This window comes from Hypanus sabinus, unplaced genomic scaffold (genome assembly GCF_030144855.1).
Source record: "Hypanus sabinus isolate sHypSab1 unplaced genomic scaffold, sHypSab1.hap1 scaffold_1401, whole genome shotgun sequence".
NCBI classification, from domain to species: Eukaryota; Metazoa; Chordata; class Chondrichthyes; order Myliobatiformes; family Dasyatidae; genus Hypanus; species Hypanus sabinus.
Genome location: NW_026779474.1, coordinates 45,237 through 69,149, shown reverse-complemented (window position 1 = coordinate 69,149; position 23,913 = coordinate 45,237). Strand labels below are relative to the sequence as shown.

Genomic DNA, 23,913 nt, shown 5'->3' with positions numbered 1-23,913 from the left:
GGAACGGGAGTCGGGCACAGGGACACCGGGGAACGGGAGTCGGGCACAGGGGCACCGGGGAACGGGAGACGGGCACAGTGACACTGGGGAGTTGGAGACGGGCACAAGGGCACCGGGGAGCGGGAGACGGGCACGGGGGCACCGGGGAGTGGGAGACGGGCACAGGGGCAGCGGGAGACGGGCACAGGGACACTGGGGAACGGGAGTCGGGCACAGGAGCACCGGGGAGCGGGGGACGGGCACAGAGGCACCGGGGAGTGGGAGACAGGCACAGGGACACCGGGGAACGGGAGTCGGGCACAGTGGCACCGGGGAGTGGGAGACGGGCACAGGGGCACCGGGGAGTGGGAGACGGGCACAGGGGCAGCGGGCAGCGGGAGACGGGCACAGGGACACTGGGGAACGGGAGTCGGGCACAGGGGCACCGAGGAGTGGGAGACAGGCACAGGGACACCGGGGAGTGGGAGACGGGCACAGGGGAACGGGAGATGGGCACAGGGACACCGGGGAACGGGAGACGGGCACAGGGACACCGGGGAGTGGGAGACGGGCACAGGGACACTGGGGAGTGGGAGTCGGGCACAGGGGCACCGGGGAACGGGAGTCGGGCACAGGGGCACCGGGGAACGGGAGTCGGGCACAGGGGCACCGGGGAACGGGAGTCGGGCACAGGGGCACCGGGGAACGGGAGTCGGGCACAGGGGCACCGGGGAACGGGAGTCGGGCACAGGTGCACCGGGGAACGGGAGTCGGGCACAGGGGCACCGGGGAGCGGGAGACAGGCACAGGGACACCGGGGAACGGGAGTCGGGCACAGGGGCACCGGGGAACGGGAGTCGGGCACAGGTGCACCGGGGAGTTGGAGACGGGCACAGGGGCACCGCGGAGTTGGAGACAGGCACAGGGACACCGGGGAGTTGGAGATGGGCACAGGGACACCGGGGAGTTGGAGACGGGCACAGGGACACCGGGGAGTGGGAGACGGGCACAGGGACACCGGGGAGTGGGAGACGGGCACAGGGGCACCAGGGAGTTGGAGACAGGCACAGGGACACCGGGGAGTGGGAGACAGGCACAGGAACACCGGGGAGTTGGAGACAGGCACAGGGACACCGGGGAGTGGGAGACGGGCACAGGGGAACGGGAGACGGGCACAGGGACACCGGGGAACGGGAGACGGGCACAGGGACACGGGGGAGTGGGAGACGGGCACAGGGACACTGGGAAGTGGGAGTCGGGCACAGGGACACCGGGGAACGGGAGTCGGGCACAGGGGCACCGGGGAACGGGAGTCGGGCACAGGGGCACCGGGGAACGGGAGTCGGGCACAGGGGCACCGGGGAACGGGAGTCGGGCACAGGGGCACCGGGGAACGGGAGTCGGGCACAGGTGCACCGGGGAACGGGAGTCGGGCACAGGTGCACCGGGGAGCGGGAGACGGGCACAGGGGCACCGGGGAGTGGGAGATGGGCACAGGGGCACCGGGGAGCGGGAGTCGGGCACAGGGACACCGGGGAGCGGGAGTCGGGCACAGGGGCACCGGGGAGCGGGAGACAGGCACAGGGACACCGGGGAACGGGAGTCGGGCACAGTGGCACCGGGGAGTGGGAGACGGGCACAGTGGCACCGGGGAATTGGAGACGGGCACAGGGACACCGGGGAGTTGGAGACGGGCACAGGGACACCAGGGAGTGGGAGTCGGGCACAGGGGCACCGGGGAACGGGAGACGGGCACAGTGACACTGGGGAGTTGGAGACGGGCACAAGGGCACCGGGGAGCGGGAGACGGGCACGGGGGCACCGGGGAGTGGGAGACGGGCACAGGGGCAGCGGGAGACGGGCACAGGGACACTGGGGAACGGGAGTCGGGCACAGGAGCACCGGGGAGCGGGGGACGGGCACAGAGGCACCGGGGAGTGGGAGACAGGCACAGGGACACCGGGGAACGGGAGTCGGGCACAGTGGCACCGGGGAGTGGGAGACGGGCACAGGGGCACCGGGGAGTGGGAGACGGGCACAGGGGCAGCGGGCAGCGGGAGACGGGCACAGGGACACTGGGGAACGGGAGTCGGGCACAGGGGCACCGAGGAGTGGGAGACAGGCACAGGGACACCGGGGAGTGGGAGACGGGCACAGGGGAACGGGAGATGGGCACAGGGACACCGGGGAACGGGAGACGGGCACAGGGACACGGGGGAGTGGGAGACGGGCACAGGGACACTGGGAAGTGGGAGTCGGGCACAGGGGCACCGGGGAACGGGAGTCGGGCACAGGGGCACCGGGGAACGGGAGTCGGGCACAGGGGCACCGGGGAACGGGAGTCAGGCACAGGTGCACCGGGGAACGGGAGACGGGCACAGGGACACTGGGGAACGGGAGTCGGGCACAGGTGCACCGGGGAACGGGAGTCGGGCACAGGTGCACCGGGGAACGGGAGTCGGGCACAGGTGCACCGGGGAGCGGGAGACAGGCACAGGGACACCGGGGAACGGGAGTCGGGCACAGTGGCACCGGGGAGTGGGAGACGGGCACAGGGGCACCGCGGAGTTGGAGACGGGCACAGGGACACCGGGGAGTGGGAGACGGGCACAGGGACACCGGGGAGTGGGAGACGGGCACAGGGACACCGGGGAGTGGGAGACGGGCACAGGGGCACCGGGGAGCGGGAGTCAGGCACAGGGGCACCGGGGAGCGGGAGACGGGGAGAGGCACCGGGGAGCGGGAGATGGGCACAGGGGCACCGGGGAGTGGGAGACGGGCACAGGGGCACCGGGGAGTGGGAGACGGGCACAGGGGAGTGGGAGATGGGCACAGGGACACCGGGGAGTGGGAGATGGGCACAGGGACACCGGGGAGTGGGAGTCGGGCACAGGGGCACCGGGGAACGGGAGTCGGGCACAGGGACACCGGGGAACGGGAGTCGGGCACAGGGGCACCGGGGAACGGGAGACGGGCACAGTGACACTGGGGAGTTGGAGACGGGCACAAGGGCACCGGGGAGCGGGAGACGGGCACGGGGGCACCGGGGAGTGGGAGACGGGCACAGGGGCAGCGGGAGACGGGCACAGGGACACTGGGGAACGGGAGTCGGGCACAGGAGCACCGGGGAGCGGGGGACGGGCACAGAGGCACCGGGGAGTGGGAGACAGGCACAGGGACACCGGGGAACGGGAGTCGGGCACAGTGGCACCGGGGAGTGGGAGACGGGCACAGGGACACTGGGGAACGGGAGTCGGGCACAGGGGCACCGAGGAGTGGGAGACAGGCACAGGGACACCGGGGAGTGGGAGACGGGCACAGGGGAACGGGAGATGGGCACAGGGACACCGGGGAACGGGAGACGGGCACAGGGACACCGGGGAGTGGGAGACGGGCACAGGGACACTGGGGAGTGGGAGTCGGGCACAGGGGCACCGGGGAACGGGAGTCGGGCACAGGGGCACCGGGGAACGGGAGTCGGGCACAGGGGCACCGGGGAACGGGAGTCGGGCACAGGGGCACCGGGAACGGGAGTCGGGCACAGGGGCACCGGGGAACGGGAGTCGGGCACAGGTGCACCGGGGAACGGGAGTCGGGCACAGGGGCACCGGGGAGCGGGAGACAGGCACAGGGACACCGGGGAACGGGAGTCGGGCACAGGGGCACCGGGGAACGGGAGTCGGGCACAGGTGCACCGGGGAGTTGGAGACGGGCACAGGGGCACCGCGGAGTTGGAGACAGGCACAGGGACACCGGGGAGTTGGAGACGGGCACAGGGACACCGGGGAGTTGGAGACGGGCACAGGGACACCGGGGAGTGGGAGACGGGCACAGGGACACCGGGGAGTGGGAGACGGGCACAGGGGCACCGGGGAGTTGGAGACAGGCACAGGGACACCGGGGAGTGGGAGACAGGCACAGGAACACCGGGGAGTTGGAGACAGGCACAGGGACACCGGGGAGTGGGAGACGGGCACAGGGGAACGGGAGATGGGCACAGGGACACCGGGGAACGGGAGACGGGCACAGGGACACGGGGGAGTGGGAGACGGGCACAGGGACACTGGGAAGTGGGAGTCGGGCACAGGGGCACCGGGGAACGGGAGTCGGGCACAGGGGCACCGGGGAACGGGAGTCGGGCACAGGGGCACCGGGGAACGGGAGTCGGGCACAGGGGCACCGGGGAACGGGAGTCGGGCACAGGTGCACCGGGGAACGGGAGTCGGGCACAGGTGCACCGGGGAACGGGAGTCGGGCACAGGTGCACCGGGGAGCGGGAGACGGGCACAGGGGCACCGGGGAGTGGGAGATGGGCACAGGGACACCGGGGAGCGGGAGTCGGGCACAGTGGCACCGGGGAGTGGGAGACGGGCACAGGGACACCGGGGAACGGGAGTCGGGCACAGTGGCACCGGGGAGTGGGAGACGGGCACAGGGGCACCGGGGAGTGGGAGATGGGCACAGGGACACCGGGGAACGGGAGTCGGGCACAGTGGCACCGGGGAGTGGGAGACGGGCACAGGGGCACCGCGGAGTTGGAGACAGGCACAGGGACACCGGGGAGTTGGAGACGGGCACAGGGGCACCGGGGAGTGGGAGACGGGGAGAGGCACCGGGGAGCGGGAGATGGGCACAGGGGCACCGGGGAGTGGGAGACGGGCACAGGGGCACCGGGGAGTGGGAGACGGGCACAGGGGAGTGGGAGATGGGCACAGGGACACCGGGGAGTGGGAGATGGGCACAGGGACACTGGGGAGTGGGAGTCGGGCACAGGGGCACCGGGGAACGGGAGTCGGGCACAGGGGCACCGGGGAGCGGGAGACAGGCACAGGGACACCGGGGAACGGGAGTCGGGCACAGTGGCACCGGGGAGTGGGAGACGGGCACAGTGGCACCGGGGAATTGGAGACGGGCACAGGGACACCGGGGAGTTGGAGACGGGCACAGGGACACCAGGGAGTGGGAGTCGGGCACAGGGGCACCGGGGAACGGGAGACGGGCACAGTGACACTGGGGAGTTGGAGACGGGCACAAGGGCACCGGGGAGCGGGAGACGGGCACGGGGGCACCGGGGAGTGGGAGACGGGCACAGGGGCAGCGGGAGACGGGCACAGGGACACTGGGGAACGGGAGTCGGGCACAGGAGCACCGGGGAGCGGGGGACGGGCACAGAGGCACCGGGGAGTGGGAGACAGGCACAGGGACACCGGGGAACGGGAGTCGGGCACAGTGGCACCGGGGAGTGGGAGACGGGCACAGGGGCAGCGGGCAGCGGGAGACAGGCACAGGGACACTGGGGAACGGGAGTCGGGCACAGGGGCACCGAGGAGTGGGAGACAGGCACAGGGACACCGGGGAGTGGGAGACGGGCACAGGGGAACGGGAGATGGGCACAGGGACACCGGGGAACGGGAGACGGGCACAGGGACACCGGGGAGTGGGAGACGGGCACAGGGACACCGGGGAGTGGGAGTCGGGCACAGGGGCACCGGGGAACGGGAGTCGGGCACAGGGGCACCGGGGAACGGGAGTCGGGCACAGGGGCACCGGGGAACGGGAGTCGGGCACAGGGGCACCGGGGCACCGGGGAACGGGAGTCGGGCACAGGTGCACCGGGGAACGGGAGTCGGGCACAGGGGCACCGGGGAGCGGGAGACAGGCACAGGGACACCGGGGAACGGGAGTCGGGCACAGGGGCACCGGGAACGGGAGTCGGGCACAGGTGCACCGGGGAGTTGGAGACGGGCACAGGGACACCGGGGAGTTGGAGACGGCACAGGGACACCGGGGAGTTGGAGACGGGCACAGGGACACCGGGGAGTGGGAGACGGGCACAAGGGGCACCGGGGAGCGGGAGACAGGCACAGGGGCACCGGGGAGTGGAGACGGGCAGAGGCACCGGGGATTGGGAGACGGGCAGAGGCACCGGGGAGCGGGGAGATTGGGCACAGGGGCACCGGGGAGTGGGAGACAGGCACAGGGGCACCGGGGGAGTGGGAGATGGGCACAGGGGCACCGGGGAGTGGGGAGATGGGCACAGGGACACCGGGGAGTGGGAGATGGGCACAGGGACACTGGGGAGTGGGAAGTCGGCACAGAGGGCACCGGGGAACGGGAGTCGGGGCACAGGGGCACCTGGGGAACGGGAGTCGGGCACAGTGGGCACCGGGGAGTGGAAGACGGGCACAGGGGCACCGGGGAATTGGAGACAGGCACAGGGACAGCCGGGGAGTTGGAGACGGGCACAGGGACACCAGGGAGTGGGAGTCAGGCACAGGGGCACCGGGGAACGGGAGACGGGCACAGTGACACTGGGGAGTTGGAGACGGGCACAAGGGCACCGGGGAGCGGGAGACGGGCACAGGGGCACCGGGGAGTGGGAGACGGGCACAGGGACACTGGGGAGTGGGAGAGTCAGGCACAGGGGCACCGGGGAACGGAGAGACGGGCACAGTGACACTGGGGAGTGGAGTCAGGCACAGGGGCACCGGGGGAACGGGAGACGGGCACAGTGACACTGGGGAGGTGGGAGACGGGCACAAGGGCACCGGGGAGCGGGAGAACGGGCACAGGGGCAGCGGGCAGCGGGAGACGGGCACAGGGACACTGGGGAACGGGAGTCGGGCACAGGAGCACCGGGGAGCGGGAGACGGGCACAGAGGCAGCGGGCAGCGGGAGACGGGCACAGGGACACTGGGGAACGGGAGTCGGGCACAGGGGCACCGAGGAGTGGGAGACCGGCACAGTGGCACCGGGGAGTTGGAGACGGGCACAGGGACACCATGGAGTGGGAGACGGGCACAGTGGCACCGGGGAACTGGAGACAGGCACAGGGACACCGGGGAGTTGGAGACGGGCACAGGGACACCAGGGAGTGGGAGACAGGCACAGGGGCACCGGGGAACGGGAGACGGGCACAGTGACACTGGGGAGTTGGAGACGGGCACAAGGGCACCGGGGAGCGGGAGACGGGCACAGGGGCAGCGGGCAGCGGGAGACGGGCACAGGGACACTGGGGAACGGGAGTCGGGCACAGGAGCACCGGGGAGCGGGAAACGGGCACAGAGGCACCGGGGAGTGGGAGACAGGCACAGGGACACCGGGGAACGGGAGTCGGGCACAGTGGCACCGCGGAGTTGGAGACAGGCACAGGGACACGGGGGAGTGGGAGACGGGCACAGGGGCACCGGGGAGTGGGAGACGGGCACAGGGGCAGCGGGCAGCGGGAGACGGGCACAGGGACACTGGGGAACGGGAGTCGGGCACAGGGGCACCGAGGAGTGGGAGACCGGCACAGTGGCACCGGGGAGTTGGAGACGGGCACAGGGACACCAGGGAGTGGGAGACGGGCACAGTGGCACCGGGGAACTGGAGACAGGCACAGGGACACCGGGGAGTTGGAGACGGGCACAGGGACACCAGGGAGTGGGAGACAGGCACAGGGGCACCGGGGAACGGGAGACGGGCACAGTGACACTGGGGAGTTGGAGACGGGCACAGGGGCACCGGGGAACGGGAGACAGGCACAGGGACACCGGGGAGTGGGAGACGGGCACAGGGACACCGGGGAGTGGGAGACGGGCACAGAGGCACCGAGGAGATAGGCATAGGGACAGAAGAGCTGGACAAGCACCAGGATTGAGTGAAACGGGGTGTGTATCTCCACACACCCTCCGACGATGGTTACCTGGTCAGTGTCGGAGTGGGCCACGCTGGTAGCAGGAGCCAGGTCAGACTGCACGGTGGCCACGCTGCCCCCGGGCATCAGGATGAGCTGGTGGGTGAGCGGGGCACTGCGGGTCAGGGTCCGAGCTACCTGTGGGGAACAGACACCAGGGTCAGAGCGGGCTGACACCCCCCACCCCACCCCAGGGGGAAAGGGTGACACCAGGGTCAGAGAGGGACTGACACCCCCCACCCCACCCCAGGGGGAAAGGGTGACACCAGGGTCAGAGAGGGACTGACACCCCCCACCCCACCCCACCCCGGGGGGAAAGGGTGACACCAGGGTCAGAGAGGGACTGACACCCCCCACCCCACCCCACCCCGGGGGGAAAGGGTAACACCAGGGTCAGAGAGGGACCGACACCCCCCACCCCACCTCACCCCGGGGGGAAAGGGTAACACCAGGGTCAGAGAGGGACTGACACCCCCCACCCAACCCCACCCCGGGGGGAAAGGGTAACACCAGGGTCAGAGAGGGACCGACACCCCCCACCCCACCTCACCCCGGGGGGAAAGGGTAACACCAGGGTCAGAGAGGGACTGACGCCCCCCCACCCCACCCCGCCCCAGGGGGAAAGGGTAACACCAGGGTCAGAGAGGGACTGACACCCCCCACCCCACCCCACCCCGGGGGGAAAGGGTGACACCAGGGTCAGAGAGGGACCGACACCCCCCACCCCACCTCACCCCGGGGGGAAAGGGTGACACCAGGGTCAGAGAGGGACTGACATCCCCCACCCCACCTCACCCCGGGGGGAAAGGGTGACACCAGGGTCAGAGAGGGACTGACGCCCCCACACCCCACCCCACCCCGGGGGGAAAGGGTGACACCACGGTCAGAGAGGGACTGACACCCCCCACCCCACCCCACCCCGGGGGGAAAGGGTGACACCAGGGTCAGAGAGGGACTGACACCCCCCACCCCACCCCGCCCCGGGGGGAAAGGGTAACACCAGGGTCAGAGAGGGACCGACACCCCCCACCCCACCCCACCCCGGGGGGAAAGGGTGACACCAGGGTCAGAGAGGGACCGACACCCCCCACCCCACCTCACCCCGGGGGGAAAGGGTAACACCAGGGTCAGAGAGGGACTGACGCCCCCCCACCCCACCCTACCCCACCCCGGGGGGAAAGGGTGACACCAGGGTCAGAGAGGGACTGACACCTCCCACCCCACCCCGGGGGGAAAGGGTGACACCAGGGTCAGAGAGGGACTGACACCCCCCACCCCACACCACCCCGGGGGGAAAGGGTGACACCAGGGTCAGAGAGGGACTGACACCCCCCACCCCACCCCACCCCGGGGGGGAAAGGGTGACACCAGGGTCAGAGAGGGACTGACACCCCCCGGGGGAAAGGGTGACACCAGGGTCAGAGAGGGACCGACACCCCCCACCCCACCTCACCCCGGGGGGAAAGGATGACACCAGGGTCAGAGAGGGACTGACACCCCCCACCCCACCCCACCCCGGGGGGAAAGGGTGACACCAGGGTCAGAGAGGGACCGACACCCCCCACCCCACCTCACCCCGGGGGGAAAGGGTGACACCAGGGTCAGAGAGGGACTGACACACCCCACCCCACCCCGGGGGGAAAGGGTGACACCAGGGTCAGAGAGGGACCGACACCACCCACCCCACCCCAGGGGGAAAGGGTGACACCAGGGTCAGAGCGGGCTGACACCCCCCACCCCACCCCGGGGGGAAAGGGTGACACCAGGGTCAGAGAGGGACTGACACCCCCCACCCCACCCCACACCAGGGGTAAAGGGTGACAACAGGGTCAGAGAGGGACCGACACCCCCCCACACCGGGGGGAAAGGGTGACACCAGGGTCAGAGAGGGACTGACGCCCCCCCACCCCACCTCACCCCGGGGGGAAAGGGTGACACCAGGGTCAGAGAGGGACTGACGCCCCCCCACCCCACCCCACCCCGGGGGGAAAGGGTGACACCAGGGTCAGAGAGGGACTGACACACCCCACCCCACCCCGGGGGGAAAGGGTGACTCCAGGGTCAGAGAGGGACTGACACACCCCACCCCACCTCACCCCGGGGGGAAAGGGTGACACCAGGGTCAGAGAGGGACTGACACCCCCCACCCCACCCCACCCCGGGGGGAAAGGGTAACACCAGGGTCAGAGAGGGACTGACACCCCCCACCCCACCCCACCCCGGGGGGGAAAGGGTGACACCAGGGTCAGAGAGGGACTGACACCCCCCACCCCACCCCAGCCCGGGGGGAAAGGGTGACACCAGGGTCAGAGAGGGACTGACACACCCCACCCCACCTCACCCCGGGGGGAAAGGGTGACTCCAGGGTCAGAGAGGGACTGACACCCCCCACCCCAACTCACCCCGGGGGGAAAGGGTGACTCCAGGGTCAGAGAGGGACTGACACCCCCCACCCCACCCCACCCCGGGGGGAAAGGGTGACACCAGGGTCAGAGAGGGACTGACACACCCCACCCCACCCCGGGGGGAAAGGGTGACACCAGGGTCAGAGAGGGACTGACACACCCCACCCCACCCCACCCCGGGGGGAAAGGGTGACACCAGGGTCAGAGAGGGACTGACACCCCCCACCCCACCCCACCCAGGGGGGAAAGGGTGACACCAGGGTCAGAGAGGGACTGACACCCCCCACACCACCCCGCCCCGGGGGGAAAGGGTGACACCAGGGTCAGAGAGGGACTGACACCCCCCACCCCACCCCGGGGGGAAAGGTTGACATCAGGGTCAGAGAGGGACTGACACCGCCCACCCCACCCCGGGGGGAAAGGGTGACACCAGGGTCAGAGAGGGACTGACGCCCCCCCACCCCACCCCACCCCGGGGGGAAAGGGTGACACCAGGGTCAGAGAGGGACTGACACCCCCCACCCCACCCCACCCCGGGGGGAAAGGGTGACACCAGGGTCAGAGAGGGACCGACACACCCCACCCCACCCCGGGGGGAAAGGGTGACACCAGGGTCAGAGAGGGACCGACACACCCCACCCCACCCCGGGGGGAAAGGGTGACACCAGGGTCAGAGAGGGACTGACACCCCCCACCCCACCCCACCCCGGGGGGAAAGGGTGACACCAGGGTCAGAGAGGGACTGACATCCCCCACCCCACCCCAGGGGGAAAGGGTGACACCAGGGTCAGAGAGGGACCGACACCCCCCACCCCACCCCACCCCGGGGGGAAAGGGTGACACCAGGGTCAGAGAGGGACTGACACACACCACCCCACCCCGGGGGGAAAGGGTGACACCAGGGTCAGAGAGGTACCGACACCCCCCACCCCACCTCACCCCGGGGGGAAAGGGTGACACCAGGGTCAGAGAGGGACTGACACACCCCACCCCACCCCGGGGGGAAAGGATGACACCAGGGTCAGAGAGGGACTGACACCCCCCACCCCACCCCAGCCCGGGGGGAAAGGGTGACACCAGGGTCAGAGAGGGACTGACACACCCCACCCCACCTCACCCCGGGGGGAAAGGGTGACTCCAGGGTCAGAGAGGGACTGACACCCCCCACCCCACCCCACCCCGGGGGGGAAAGGGTGACACCAGGGTCAGAGAGGGACTGACACCCCCCACCCCACCCCAGCCCGGGGGGAAAGGGTGACACCAGGGTCAGAGAGGGACTGACACACCCCACCCCACCTCACCCCGGGGGGAAAGGGTGACTCCAGGGTCAGAGAGGGACTGACACCCCCCACCCCAACTCACCCCGGGGGGAAAGGGTGACTCCAGGGTCAGAGAGGGACTGACACCCCCCACCCCACCCCACCCCGGGGGGAAAGGGTGACACCAGGGTCAGAGAGGGACTGACACACCCCACCCCACCCCGGGGGGAAAGGGTGACACCAGGGTCAGAGAGGGACTGACACACCCCACCCCACCCCACCCCGGGGGGAAAGGGTGACACCAGGGTCAGAGAGGGACTGACACCCCCCACCCCACCCCACCCAGGGGGGAAAGGGTGACACCAGGGTCAGAGAGGGACTGACACCCCCCACACCACCCCGCCCCGGGGGGAAAGGGTGACACCAGGGTCAGAGAGGGACTGACACCCCCCACCCCACCCCGGGGGGAAAGGTTGACATCAGGGTCAGAGAGGGACTGACACCGCCCACCCCACCCCGGGGGGAAAGGGTGACACCAGGGTCAGAGAGGGACTGACGCCCCCCCACCCCACCCCACCCCGGGGGGAAAGGGTGACACCAGGGTCAGAGAGGGACTGACACCCCCCACCCCACCCCACCCCGGGGGGAAAGGGTGACACCAGGGTCAGAGAGGGACCGACACACCCCACCCCACCCCGGGGGGAAAGGGTGACACCAGGGTCAGAGAGGGACCGACACCCCCCACCCCACCCCACCCCGGGGGGAAAGGGTGACACCAGGGTCAGAGAGGGACTGACACCCCCCACCCCACCCCACCCCGGGGGGAAAGGGTGACACCAGGGTCAGAGAGGGACTGACATCCCCCACCCCACCCCAGGGGGAAAGGGTGACACCAGGGTCAGAGAGGGACCGACACCCCCCACCCCACCCCACCCCGGGGGGAAAGGGTGACACCAGGGTCAGAGAGGGACTGACACACACCACCCCACCCCGGGGGGAAAGGGTGACACCAGGGTCAGAGAGGTACCGACACCCCCCACCCCACCTCACCCCGGGGGGAAAGGGTGACACCAGGGTCAGAGAGGGACTGACACACCCCACCCCACCCCGGGGGGAAAGGATGACACCAGGGTCAGAGAGGGACTGACACCCCCCACCCCACCCCAGCCCGGGGGGAAAGGGTGACACCAGGGTCAGAGAGGGACTGACACACCCCACCCCACCTCACCCCGGGGGGAAAGGGTGACTCCAGGGTCAGAGAGGGACTGACACCCCCCACCCCACCTCACCCCGGGGGGAAAGGGTGACTCCAGGGTCAGAGAGGGACTGACACCCCCCCACCCCACCCCACCCCGGGGGGAAAGGGTGACACCAGGGTCAGAGAGGGACTGACACACCCCACCCCGGGGGGAAAGGGTGACACCAGGGTCAGAGAGGGACTGACACACCCCACCCCACCCCACCCCGGGGGGAAAGGGTGACACCAGGGTCAGAGAGGGACTGACACACACCACCCCACCCCGGGGGGAAAGGGTGACACCAGGGTCAGAGAGGGACTGACACCCCCCACCCCACCCCACCCCGGGGGGAAAGGGTGACACCAGGGTTAGAGAGGGACTGACACCCCCCACCCCACCCCACCCCGGGGGGGAAAGGGTGACACCAGGGTCAGAGAGGGACTGACACCCCCCACCCCACCCCAGCCCGGGGGGAAAGGGTGACACCAGGGTCAGAGAGGGACTGACACACCCCACCCCACCTCACCCCGGGGGGAAAGGGTGACTCCAGGGTCAGAGAGGGACTGACACCCCCCACCCCACCTCACCCCGGGGGGAAAGGGTGACTCCAGGGTCAGAGAGGGACTGACACCCCCCACCCCACCCCACCCCGGGGGGAAAGGGTGACACCAGGGTCAGAGAGGGACTGACACACCCCACCCCACCCCTGGGGGAAAGGGTGACACCAGGGTCAGAGAGGGACTGACACACCCCACCCCACCCCACCCCGGGGGGAAAGGGTGACACCAGGGTCAGAGAGGGACTGACACACACCACCCCACCCCGGGGGGAAAGGGTGACACCAGGGTCAGAGAGGGACTGACACCCCCCACCCCACCCCACCCCGGGGGGAAAGGGTGACACCAGGGTCAGAGAGGGACTGACACCCCCCACCCCACCCCACCCCGGGGGGAAAGGGTGACACCAGGGTCAGAGAGGGACCGACACCCCCCACCCCACCCCGCCCCGGGGGGAAAGGGTGACACCAGGGTCAGAGAGGGACTGATACCCCCCACCCCACCCCGGGGGGAAAGGTTGACATCAAGGTCAGAGAGGGACTGACACCGCCCACCCCACCCCGGGGGGAAAGGGTGACACCAGGGTCAGAGAGGGACTGACACCCCCCACCCCACCCCACCCCGGGGGGAAAGGGTGACACCAGGGTCAGAGAGGGACCGACACCCCCCACCCCACCCCACCCCGGGGGGAAAGGGTGACACCAGGGTCAGAGAGGGACCGACACACCCCACCCCACCCCGGGGGGAAAGGGTGACACCAGGGTCAGAGAGGGACCGACACCCCCCACCCCACCCCACCCCGGGGGGAAAGGGTGACACCAGGGTCAGAGAGGGACCGACACCCCCCACCCCACCTCACCCCAGGGGGAAAGGATGACACCAGGGTCAGAGAGGGACTGACACCCCCCACCCCACCCCAGCCCGGGGGGAAAGGGTGACACCAGGGTCAGAGAGGGACTGACACACCCCACCCCACCTCACCCCGGGGGGAAAGGGTGACTCCAGGGTCAGAGAGGGACTGACACCCCCCACCCCACCTCACCCCGGGGGGAAAGGGTGACTCCAGGGTCAGAGAGGGACTGACACCCCCCACCCCACCCCGGGGGGAAAGGGTGACACCAGGGTCAGAGAGGGACTGACACACCCCACCCCGGGGGGAAAGGGTGACACCAGGGTCAGAGAGGGACTGACACACCCCACCCCACCCCACCCCGGGGGGAAAGGGTGACACCAGGGTCAGAGAGGGACTGACACACACCACCCCACCCCGGGGGGAAAGGGTGACACCAGGGTCAGAGAGGGACTGACACCCCCCACCCCACCCCACCCCGGGGGGAAAGGGTGACACCAGGGTCAGAGAGGGACTGACACCCCCCACCCCACCCCACCCCGGGGGGAAAGGGTGACACCAGGGTCAGAGAGGGACCGACACCCCCCACCCCACCCCGCCCCGGGGGGAAAGGGTGACACCAGGGTCAGAGAGGGACTGACACCCCCCACCCCACCCCGGGGGGAAAGGTTGACATCAGGGTCAGAGAGGGACTGACACCGCCCACCCCACCCCGGGGGGAAAGGGTGACACCAGGGTCAGAGAGGGACTGACGCCCCCCCACCCCACCCCACCCCGGGGGGAAAGGGTGACACCAGGTCAGAGAGGGACTGACACCCCCCACCCCACCCCACCCCGGGGGGAAAGGGTGACACCAGGGTCAGAGAGGGACTGACACACCCCACCCCACCCCAGGGGGAAAGGGTGACACCAGGGTCAGAGAGGGACTGACACCCCCCACCCCACCTCACTCCGGGGGGAAAGGGTGACACCAGGGTCAGAGAGGGACTGACACCCCCCACCCCACCCCGGGGGGAAACAGTGACACCAGGGTCAGAGAGGGACCGACACCCCCCACCCCACCCCACCCCGGGGGGAAAGGGTGACACCAGGGTCAGAGAGGGACTGACACCCCCCACCCCACCCCACCCCGGGGGGAAAGGGTGACACCAGGGTCAGAGAGGGACTGACATCCCCCACCCCACCCCAGGGGGAAAGGGTGACACCAGGGTCAGAGAGGGACCGACACCCCCCACCCCACCCCACCCCGGGGGGAAAGGGTGACACCAGGGTCAGAGAGGGACCGACACCCCCCACCCCACCTCACCCCAGGGGGAAAGGATGACACCAGGGTCAGAGAGGGACTGACACCCCCCACCCCACCCCACCCCGGGGGGAAAGGGTGACACCAGGGTCAGAGAGGGACTGACATCCCCCACCCCACCCCGGGGGGAAACGGTGACACCAGGGTCAGAGAGGGACTGACACCCCCCACCCCACCCCACCCCGGGGGGAAAGGGTGACACCAGGGTCAGAGAGGGACTGACACCCCCCACCCCACCCCACCCCGGGGGGAAAGGGTGACACCAGGGTCAGAGAGGGACTGACACCCCCCACCCCACCCCACCCCAGGGGGAAAGGGTGACACCAGGGTCAGAGAGGGACTGACATCCCCCACCCCACCCCGGGGGGAAAGGGTGAGGTTGGAGGCAGGAAGAACAGGAGAGGGACGAGGGAGAAAGTGAGAGGGGCACGTGAGAGGGGGAGGGAAAGAGGGGACAGAGGGAGAGAGTGGGGTTAGAGGGAGAGAGCAGATGAAACGGAGAGAGTTGTACAGGGGAGTGGGTCTGGAGAGGGAGGAAGAGAACAGGACGGGGGAAGGGGGAAATGGAGAGTAGGTGTAGATAAGGCGAGGGGAGAGAGGGGTTAGAGGGAGAGAGCAGATGAAACGGAGAGAGTTGTACAGGGGAGTGGGTGTGGAGAGGGAGGAAGAGAACAGGAGGGGAGAAGGGGGAAATGGAGAGTAGGAGAGAGTGTTGTAGATAAGGCGAGGGGGGAGAGGGGTTAGAGGGAGAGAGCAGATGAAAAGGAGAGAGTTGTACAGGGGAGTGGGTGTGGAGAGGGAGGAAGAGAACAGGAGGGGGGAAGGGGGAAATGGAGAGTAGGAGAGAGTGGTGTAGATAAGGCGAGGGGGGAGAGGGACACGGGAAGAGAAAAGGCAGGACAGGTGCAAGGAGGATAGAATGGGGAGGGGAGGGGAGAGGGGTAAGAGGGGAGGGATGTGAGGAGAGGTAGGGAAGCCGCCACTGGCCTGTACTCACCACCTGGGCCTGCAGGTACATCTTGGCCTGACTGGGGGAGAGCGACGGACTGCTGGGCCCGAGCAGGACACTGGTGGCCGGAGAGCTGACCGCCTGCGGCCGGGCGCTGGCCTGAGAGACCGCCGTGCTCGACAGATTCACCTGGAGAGGGGAAAAACACACGCGGTCAGGCACCCGGGGCGGACACAGAGATCGGGGGAGAGTGGAGGGGTGACTCACGGTGATCTGGGTCACTCCGGAGGGGGAAGTGAGGGGGACGGAGGGACGCAGAGATCGGGGGAGTGGAGGGGTGACTCACGGTGATCTGGGTCACTCTGGACGGGGAAGAGAGGGGGACGGAGGGATGCAGAGATCGGGGGGAGAGGAGGGGTGACTCACGGTGATCTGGGTCACTCCGGAGGGGGAAGTGAGGGGGACGGAGGGACGCAGAGATCGGGGGAGTGGAGGGGTGACTCACGGTGATCTGGGTCACTCTGGACGGGGAAGAGAGGGGGACGGAGGGATGCAGAGATCGGGGGGAGAGGAGGGGTGACTCACGGTGATCTGGGTCACTCCGGAGGGGGAAGTGAGGGGGACGGAGGGACGCAGAGATCGGGGGGAGAGGAGGGGTGACTCACGGTGATCTGGGTCACTCTGGACGGGGAAGAGAGGGGGACGGAGGGATGCAGAGATCGGGGGGAGAGGAGGGGTGACTCACGGTGATCTGGGTCACTCCGGAGGGGGAAGTGAGGGGGACGGAGGGACGCAGAGATCGGGGGGAGAGGAGGGGTGACTCACGGTGATCTGGGTCACTCCGGACGGGGAAGAGAGGGGGACGGAGGAACACAGAGATCGGGGAGAGTGGAGTATGACTCACGTGATCTGGGTCAGTGGGGACGGGGAAGTGAGGGGGACGGAGGGACGCAGAGATTGGGGGAGAGTGGAGGGGTGACTCACGGTGATCTGGGTCACTCCGGAGGGGGAAGTGAGGGGGACGGAGGGACGCAGAGATCGGGGAGAGTGGAGGGGTGACTCACAGTGATCTGGGTCACTCCGGACGGGGAAGTGAGGGGGACGGAGGGACACAGAGATCGGGGGAGTGGAGGGGTGACTCACGGTGATCTGGGTCACTCTGGACGGGGAAGAGAGGGGGACGGAGGGATGCAGAGATCGGGGGGAGAGGAGGGGTGACTCACGGTGATCTGGGTCACTCCGGACGGGGAAGTGAGGGGGACGGAGGGACGCAGAGATCGGGGAGAGTGGAGGGGTGACTCACGGTGATCTGGGTAACTCCGGACGGGGGAAGAGAGGGGGACGGAGGGACGCAGAGATCGGGGAGAGTGGAGGGGTGACTCACAGTGATCTGGGTCACTCCGGACGGGGGAAGTGAGGGGGACGGAGGAACGCAGAGATCGGGGGAGAGTGGAGGGGTGACTCACGGTGATCTGGGTCAGTTGGGACGGGGAAGTGAGGGGGACGGAGGGACGCAGAGATCGGAGGGAGTGGAGGGGTGACTCACGGTGATCTGGGTCACTCCGGACGGGGAAGTGAGGGGGACGGAGGGACGCAGAGATCGGGGGGAGTGGAGGGGTGACTCACGGTGATCTGGGTCACTCCGGAGGGGGAAGTGAGGGGGACGGAGGGACGCAGAGATCGGGGGGAGTGGAGGGGTGACTCACGGTGATCTGGGTCACTCCGGAGGGGGAAGTGAGGGGGACGGAGGGACGCAGAGATCGGGGGGAGTGGAGGGGTGACTCACGGTGATCTGGGTCACTCCGGACGGGGGAAGTGAGGGAGACGGAGGGACGCAGAGATCGGGGGGAGTGTGGAGAAGTGACTCACGGTGATCTGGGTCACTCCAGAGGGGGAAGTGAGGGGGACGGAGGAACGCAGAGATCGGGGGGGAGTGGAGGGGTGACTCACGGTGATCTGGGTCACTCCGGACGGGGGAAGTGAGGGGGACGGAGGGACGCAGAGATCGGGGAGAGTGGAGGGGTGACTCACGGTGATCTGGGTCACTCCGGACGGGGGAAGTGAGGGGGACGGAGGGACGCAGAGATCGGGGGGAGTGGAGGGGTGACTCACGGTGATCTGGGTCACTCCGGACGGGGGAAGTGAGGGGGACGGAGGGACGCAGAGATCGGGGGGAGAGGAGGGGTGACTCACGGTGATCTGGGTCACTCCGGACGGGGAAGAGAGGGGGACGGAGGAACACAGAGATCGGGGAGAGTGGAGTATGACTCACGTGATCTGGGTCAGTGGGGACGGGGAAGTGAGGGGGACGGAGGGACGCAGAGATTGGGGGAGAGTGGAGGGGTGACTCACGGTGATCTGGGTCACTCCGGAGGGGGAAGTGAGGGGGACGGAGGGACGCAGAGATCGGGGAGAGTGGAGGGGTGACTCACAGTGATCTGGGTCACTCCGGACGGGGAAGTGAGGGGGACGGAGGGACACAGAGATCGGGGGAGTGGAGGGGTGACTCACGGTGATCTGGGTCACTCTGGACGGGGAAGAGAGGGGGACGGAGGGATGCAGAGATCGGGGGGAGAGGAGGGGTGACTCACGGTGATCTGGGTCACTCCGGACGGGGAAGTGAGGGGGACGGAGGGACGCAGAGATCGGGGAGAGTGGAGGGGTGACTCACGGTGATCTGGGTAACTCCGGACGGGGGAAGAGAGGGGGACGGAGGGACGCAGAGATCGGGGAGAGTGGAGGGGTGACTCACAGTGATCTGGGTCACTCCGGACGGGGGAAGTGAGGGGGACGGAGGAACGCAGAGATCGGGGGAGAGTGGAGGGGTGACTCACGGTGATCTGGGTCAGTTGGGACGGGGAAGTGAGGGGGACGGAGGGACGCAGAGATCGGGGGGAGTGGAGGGGTGACTCACGGTGATCTGGGTCACTCCGGACGGGGAAGTGAGGGGGACGGAGGGACGCAGAGATCGGGGGGAGTGGAGGGGTGACTCACGGTGATCTGGGTCACTCCGGAGGGGGAAGTGAGGGGGACGGAGGGACGCAGAGATCGGGGGGAGTGGAGGGGTGACTCACGGTGATCTGGGTCACTCCGGAGGGGGAAGTGAGGGGGACGGAGGGACGCAGAGATCGGGGGGAGTGGAGGGGTGACTCACGGTGATCTGGGTCACTCCGGACGGGGGAAGTGAGGGAGACGGAGGGACGCAGAGATCGGGGGGAGTGTGGAGAAGTGACTCACGGTGATCTGGGTCACTCCAGAGGGGGAAGTGAGGGGGACGGAGGAACGCAGAGATCGGGGGGGAGTGGAGGGGTGACTCACGGTGATCTGGGTCACTCCGGACGGGGGAAGTGAGGGGGACGGAGGGACGCAGAGATCGGGGAGAGTGGAGGGGTGACTCACGGTGATCTGGGTCACTCCGGACGGGGGAAGTGAGGGGGACGGAGGGACGCAGAGATCGGGGGGAGTGGAGGGGTGACTCACGGTGATCTGGGTCACTCCGGACGGGGGAAGTGAGGGGGACGGAGGGACGCAGAGATCGGGGGGGAGAGGAGGGGTGACTCACGGTGATCTGGGTAACTCCGGAGGGGGAAGTGAGGGGGACGGAGGGACGCAGAGATCGGGGGGAGTGGAGGGGTGACTCACGGTGATCTGGGTCACTCCGGACGGGGGAAGTGAGGGGGACGGAGGGACGCAGAGATCGGGGAGAGTGGAGGGGTGACTCACGGTGATCTGGGTCACTCCGGATGGGGGAAGTGAGGGGAACGGAGGGACGCAGAGATCGGGGAGAGTGGAGGGGTGACTCACGGTGATCTGGGTCAGTTGGGACGGGGAAGTGAGGGGGACGGAGGGACGCAGAGATCGGGGGGAGTGGAGGGGTGACTCACAGTGATCTGGGTAACTCCGGACGAGGAAGTGAGGGGGACGGAGGGCGCAGAGATTGGGGAGAGTGGAGGGGTGACTCACGGTGATCTGGGTCACGCCGGACGGGGAAGTGAGGGGGACGGTGGAACACAGAGATCGGGGAGAGTGGAGGGGTGACTCACGGTGATCTGGGTCACTCCGGACGGGGAAGTGAAGGGGACGGAGGGACGCAGAGATCGGGGGAGAGTGGAGGGGTGACTCACGGTGATCTGGGTCACTCTGGACGGGGAAGTGAGGGGGACGGAGGGACGCAGAGATCGGGGGGGAGTGGAGGGGTGACTCACGGTGATCTGGGTCACTCCGGAGGGGGAAGTGAGGGGGACGGAGGGACGCAGTGATCGGGGGGAGTGGAGAGGTGATTCACGGTGATCTGGGTCACTCTGGACGGGGAAGTGAGGGGGACGGAGGGACGCAGAGATCGGGGGGAGTGGAGGGGTGATTCACGGTGATCTGGGTCACTCTGGACGGGGAAGTGAGGGGGACGGTGGGACGCAGAGATCGGGGGAGAGTGGAGGGGTGACTCACGTGATCTGGGTCAGTTGGGACAGGGGAAGTGAGGGGGACGGAGGAAGGCAGAGATCGGGGAGAGTGGAGGGGTGACTCACGGTGATCTGGGTCACTCCGGACGGGGAAGTGAGGGGGACGGAGGGACGCAGAGATCGGGGAGAGTGGAGGGGTGACTCACGGTGATCTGGGTCACTCTGGACGGGGAAGTGAGGGGGACGGAGGAACACAGAGATCGGGGAGAGTGGAGGGGTGACTCACGTGATCTGGGTAACTCCGGATGGGGGAAGTGAGGGGGACGGAGGGACGCAGAGATCGGGGAGAGTGGAGGGGTGACACACGGTGATCTGGGTCAGTTGGGACAGGGAAGTGAGGAGGACGGAGGGACGCAGAGATCGGGGTGGAGTGGAGGGGTGACTCACGTGATCTGGGTCACTCCGGACGGGGGAAGTGAAGGGGACGGAGGGACGCAGAGATCGGGGGGGAGTGGAGGGGTGACTCACGGTGATCTGGGTCAGTTGGGACGGGGAAGTGAGGGGGACGGAGGGACGCAGAGATCGGGGGGGAGTGGAGGGGTGACTCACGGTGATCTGGGTCACTCCGGACGGGGAAGTGAGGGGGACGGAGGGACGCAGAGATCGGGGGTGAGTGGAGGGGTGACTCACACTGATCTGGGTAACTCCGGACGGGGGAAGTGAGGGGGACGGAGGAACACAGAGATCGGGGGGGAGTGGAGGGGTGACTCACGGTGATCTGGGTCACTCCGGACGGGGAAGTGAGGGGGACGGAGGGACGCAGAGATCGGGGGGAGTGGAGGGGTGACTCACGGTGATCTGGGTAACTCCGGACGAGGAAGTGAGGGGGACGGAGGGACGCAGAGATCGGGGGGGAGTGGAGGGGTGACTCACGGTGATCTGGGTCACTCTGGACGGGGAAGAGAGGGGGACGGAGGGATGCAGAGATCGGGGAGAGTGGAGGGGTGACTCACGGTGATCTGGGTAACTCCGGAGGGGGAAGTGAGGGGGACGGAGGGACGCAGAGATCGGGGGGGGGGAGTGGAGGGGTGACTCACGGTGATCTGGGTCACTCCGGACGGGGAAGTGAGGGGGACGGAGGGACATAGAGATCGGGGAGAGTGGAGTGTGACTCACGGTGATCTGGGTCACTCCGGACGGGGAAGTGAGGGGGACGGAGGGACGCAGAGATCGGGGGGGAGTGGAGGGGTGACTCACGGTGATCTGGGTCACTCCGGAGGGGGAAGTGAGGGGGACGGAGGGATGCAGAGATCGGGGGGGAGTGGAGGAGTGACTCACGGTGATCTGGGTCACTCAGGACGGGGAAGTGAGGGGGACGGAGGGACGCAGAGATCGGGGGGAGTGGAGGGGTGACTCATGGTGATCTGGGTCACTCCGGACGGGGGAAGTGAGGGGGACGGAGGGACGCAGAGATCGGGGAGAGTGGAGGGGTGACTCACAGTGATCTGGGTCACTCCGGAGGGGGAAGTGAGGGGGACGGAGGGACGCAGAGATCGAGGAGAGGAGGGGTGATTCACAGTGATCTGGGTCACTCCGGATGGGGGAAGTGAGGGGGACGGAGGGACACAGAGATCGGGGGGAGTGGAGGGGTGACTCACGGTCATCTGGGTCACTCCGGATGGGGGAAGTGAGGGGGACGGAGGGACGCAGAGATCGGGGGGAGTGGAGGGGTGACTCACGGTGATCTGGGTCACTCCGGATGGGGGAAGTGAGGGGGACGGAGGGACGCAGAGATCGGGGGGGAGTGGAGGGGTGACTCATGGTGATCTGGGTCACTCCGGACGGGGGAAGTGAGGGGGACGGAGGGACGCAGAGATCGGGGGAGAGTGGAGGGGTAACTCACGGTGATCTGGGTCACTCCGGAGGGGGAAGTGAGGGGGACGGAGGGACGCAGAGATCGGGGGGGAGTGGAGGGGTGACTCACGGTGATCTGGGTCACTCCGGACGGGGGAAGTGAGGGGGACGGAGGGACGCAGAGATCGGGGGGAGTGGAGGGGCGACTCACGGTGATCTTGGTCACTCCGGACGGGGGAAGTGAGGGGGACGGAGGGACGCAGAGATCGGGGGAGAGTGGAGGGGTGACTCACGGTGATCTGGGTCACTCCGGAGGGGGAAGTGAGGGGGACGGAGGGACGCAGAGATCGGGGAGAGTGGAGGGGTGACTCACGTGATCTGGGTAACTCCGGAGGGGGAAGTGAGGGGAACGGAGGGACGCAGAGATCGGGGAGAGTGGAGGGGTGACTCACGGTGATCTGGGTCACTCCGGAGGGGGAAGTGAGGGGGACGGAGGGACGCAGAGATCGGGGGGGAGTGGAGGGGTGACTCACGGTGATCTGGGTCACTCCGGACAGTGGAAGTGAGGGGGACGGAGGGACGCAGAGATCGGGGAGAGTGGAGGGGTGACTCACGTGATCTGGGTAACTCCGGAGGGGGAAGTGAGGGGGACGGAGGGACGCAGAGTTCGGGGAGAGTGGAGGGGTGACTCACGGTGATCTGGGTCACTCCGGACGGGGAAGTGAGCGGGACGGAGGGACGCAGAGATCGGGGGAGAGTGGAGGGGTGACTCACGGTGATCTGGGTCACTCCGGAGGGGGAAGTGAGGGGGACGGAGGGACGCAGAGATCGGGGGAGAGTGGAGGGGTGACTCACGGTGATCTGGGTCACTCCGGAGGGGGAAGTGAGTGGGACGGAGGGACGCAGAGATCGGGGAGAGTGGAGGGGTGACTCACGGTGATCTGGGTGACTCCGGAGGGGGAAGTGAGGGGGAAGGAGGGACGCAGAGATCGGGGGGGAGTGGAGGGGTGACTCATGGTGATCTGGGTCACTCCGGACGGGGAAGTGAGGGGGACGGAGGAACGCAGAGATCGGGGGGGAGTGGAGGGGTGACTCACGGTGATCTGGGTCACTCCGGAGGGGGAAGTGAGGGGGACGGAGGGACGCAGAGATCGGGGGGGAGTGGAGGGGTGACTCACGGTGATCTGGGTCACTCCGGACGGGGAAGTGAGGGGGACGGAGGGACGCAGAGATCGGGGAGAGTGGAGGGGTGACTCACGTGATCTGGGTAACTCTGGAGGGGGAAGTGAGGGGGACGGAGGGACGCAGAGATCGGGGGGAGTGGAGGGGTGACTCACGGTGATCTGGGTCACTCCGGACGGGGAAGTGAGGGGGACGGAGGGACGCAGAGATCGGGGAGAGTGGAGGGGTGACTCACGGTGATCTGGGTCACTCCGGACGG

General features: G+C 68.7%; 1 protein-coding gene across 1 annotated transcript in view; it reads right to left on the bottom strand.

Annotated features, from left to right (window-relative positions):
- The window catches only part of LOC132386939 (polyhomeotic-like protein 1), a gene marked incomplete at its 3' end in the record, with an annotated part of 61,990 nt that overhangs the window by 18,791 nt on the left and 19,286 nt on the right, over positions 1-23,913 (bottom strand). The window contains exons 5-6 of the mRNA XM_059959291.1: positions 16,267-16,407; positions 7,667-7,795 (exon numbers count right to left, since the gene is read on the bottom strand). Of these exons, the coding sequence (XP_059815274.1) occupies positions 7,667-7,795; positions 16,267-16,407 (270 nt within the window). The remainder of the gene's footprint in view (positions 1-7,666; positions 7,796-16,266; positions 16,408-23,913) is intronic.